Source organism: Pteropus vampyrus, unplaced genomic scaffold (genome assembly GCF_000151845.1).
Source record: "Pteropus vampyrus isolate Shadow unplaced genomic scaffold, Pvam_2.0 Scaffold7462, whole genome shotgun sequence".
Taxonomy (NCBI): Eukaryota; Metazoa; Chordata; class Mammalia; order Chiroptera; family Pteropodidae; genus Pteropus; species Pteropus vampyrus.
In genome coordinates this window covers 1,491-4,288 of record NW_011896243.1, presented here as the reverse complement: position 1 = coordinate 4,288, position 2,798 = coordinate 1,491, and the positions used below count along the sequence as shown (strand labels likewise).

Sequence of the window (2,798 nt, the reverse complement as noted above, 5' to 3'; positions counted from 1 at the left end):
TGTCCTCTGTCGCTGAAACCCGCTGGTCCCACAGTTTCCCCGGGTGTCTTTATCAGTCTTTGTGGGGCTTTGTCAGCGTGCGCACAACTCAGGTTTGAGAATTTCCTTTGCCATTAACAGGAACGTGGGCACCAGAACTCTTATTCAAGTCATAATAGAGACCTGGGGGATGCGGAAGGCATGATTTCCCAGATACATTCTTTCCTGATGTATCCTGTTGTCCGGGTCCCCGGGGAAAGCCTGTCCGCAGTGGCTGCAATCTCCAGGCCCAGCACAGCAGCTCTCAGTTTGGACTTCTTAGTGGAAGTTAGTCGGTTCAGAACTGTCCCTAGGGCTTGCAACCTGCCTGATTCATGCCCAGCTTTCTCAGCTGTGAGTTGATCTGTCTGGTGTCCCCCACAGATCTCCCAATGACAGGGTGCAGCCCTGTGTTTGCCATGCAGCACGTCGCGGGTGTGCCCCCCGTACTGATGCGGAGAGGCCTCGTTGGAAAGGACCCCTCTATGACCAGGACTCTCTGCAGCCCAGGCCCCAGCCAGCCGAGAGAGAAAAGGCCTGAGGACGTGGCCCTCGGGCTGTATCACCGCCTCACAGCCCTGGGAAGGGCCCTGGGGCATGGCATTCAGCAGCGAGCGTCTTCCACGGCCAAGACTTGGTGGGACAGATATGAAGAGTTTGTCGGACTCAATGAGGTTCGAGAGGCCCAGGGAAACGTGACCGAGGTGAGGAGGGGGAGGCCAGGTGGTTGACCCTGCTCCCTGACTGAGGAAATGTGCCCCAGAGGCTCCTGCCACACAAGTCACCAGCCCAAGTCACCAGCTGCCAGCTACATGGTGCTTAGAGCCACATCCAGATTTGCCTTTTCTTGAACAAATGCAAGTAGTAGAGAGATTTGACTGTTCCTCACATGACAGCATAGGTTTGATAGTACTAGGGTGAAGATCTCTGTGTAACTGTGACCCCCATCCCCCCGAAAATAAGTTGCTGTGTGCCAGTGAGTCCCTGGCCAATAGCATCCATTCTGTCAGGCCAGCAGACACTTCCTTCACTGACAGTTTAGGGGTTGGAGTTGAGAGTTGATGTGTTACCGTGTCCTCGAAGCCCTGTGTGGAAGGTAGAGGCCCTGAGAATCGTACTAGGGGTGGAAAGAGCTGCCTGTGTTTGTCAAGTCCTTTGTGGGAGCGGATGTGCACTCTGCCACCTGTTCCCACTCCTGCCTGGGTGCAGACCAGTATAGTGGGGTGGGAGGACCTGGACTCCAGCTGCGGAGTTTGAGGCAGAGTGCTGCCTCTGCCCTTGGAGGTCACGACCTTGGCTGAGACAGGGTTTCTGGGCCTGTAAAACGAAGCCGTTGCAATGCCTCTCTTGGCACTGTTGTGAGGTGTCACTAAGGTAACACGTGGAAACGTCTTTCATCGGTTCTTTTCTGTAGTTTGTCAGACTAGAGTTGGCTGGGTTCGGTGGACAAAGATTGCGTGCAGTCATAGCTGTTTTCCAGTTTCCCAGGGGCATGTTATTTCTACTTGAATGGATTAATCCGCTGATTCCGGTGGGCGTGGCTGGGGCTGCACTCTGAGGACCCCTGAGTGAGCCGGGGTTCTGTGTCTGAGGGACTCTCTCTGCCTTTTGCACTGACACCCCGCTGACCTCAGCCACAGCGTTTTGGGACTAGAGATGAGCCTGTGCGGGTATGGCGAGAAGGGGCAGCCGGCCTCCGTTGTTCTCTCCACAGGCAGAGAAGGTGTTCATGGTGGCTCGAGGGCTCGTCCGCGAGGCTCGGGAAGATGTGGAAGCGCAGCAGGCCAAGCTGAAGGAGGTGAGGGACCGCTTGGACCGCATCTCCCGAGAGGATAACCGGTACCTGGAGCTGGCCACTCAGGAGCACAGGATGCTGCAGGTAGGCACCTCGGGAGGCAGCCCTTCCTCACCTGGACAGGGACCCTAGGTCATGGAGGGGTGCGGTGGAAACCCTGACTGGTCTGGTGGTCAGAGACCTGATGAGGAGGCAAACCAGAAGCCCCAGTTGGAGCGACCGGGCCCCAGGCTTCCAGAGCCCATCCACCCGCCTCCTTCTAGAGTACTGGAGCCAGCAGTCCAGGGCAGCATAATTGGGGCCTCAGGGTGCTGAGGAGGGAACACCATGGAGGGTGCTGGCCCCAGGAGTGCCAGACACTTCCGTCCTGAGAGACGCATGTCTGGCGAAAGCTACACTGCCTGGGCAGGAGGACAGTGCGGCTCACCTCAGCCACCCCGATGCCTTTGCTCCCACACCCGAGCGGGCTTGTGCTGCCTTCATTCATTAGCACGTAATCGGTGTCAGGCGTGAGGCGGAGCCCCAGGGACACGGTAGTGGGGCCCACAGGTGCTATGAACCTCTGAGGAGCCCAGGTGGTTGACCCTGCTCCCTGACTGAGGAAATGTGCCCCAGAGGCTCCTGCCACACAAGTCACCAGCCCAAGTCACCAGCTGCCAGCTACATGGTGCTTAGAGCCACATCCAGATTTGCCTTTTCTTGAACAAATGCAAGTAGTAGAGAGATTTGACTGTTCCTCACATGACAGCATAGGTTTGATAGTACTAGGGTGAAGATCTCTGTGTAACTGTGACCCCCATCCCCCCGAAAATAAGTTGCTGTGTGCCAGTGAGTCCCTGGCCAATAGCATCCATTCTGTCAGGCCAGCAGACACTTCCTTCACTGACAGTTTGGGGGTTGGAGTTGAGAGTTGATGTGTTACCGTGTCCTCGAAGCCCTGTGTGGAAGGTAGAGGCCCTGAGAATCGTACTAGGGGTGGAAAGAG

General features: G+C 56.6%; 1 protein-coding gene across 1 annotated transcript; it reads left to right on the top strand.

Moving 5' to 3' along the window:
* The first annotated feature begins 37 nt into the window (after nt 1-37).
* Nucleotides 38-2,181, top strand: LOC105310619 (coiled-coil domain-containing protein 51-like). Its single transcript, XM_023526799.1, has 2 exons — nt 38-722; nt 1,733-2,181. The coding sequence occupies exons 1-2, from the start codon at nt 354-356 to the stop codon at nt 1,943-1,945; spliced, it is 582 nt and encodes a 193-aa protein (XP_023382567.1). The 5' UTR covers nt 38-353; the 3' UTR covers nt 1,946-2,181.
* Nucleotides 2,182-2,798: the final 617 nt, after the last annotated feature.

Bases quoted from the DNA above. Each gene is read 5' to 3' on its own strand.
- LOC105310619 (XM_023526799.1), top strand. From the start codon at position 354: ATGCCCAGCTTTCTCAGCTGTGAGTTGATCTGTCTGGTGTCCCCCACA. The intron at 723-1,732 runs GTGAGGAGGGGG...TTCTCTCCACAG, and splicing joins CCCAGGGAAACGTGACCGAG to GCAGAGAAGGTGTTCATGGT.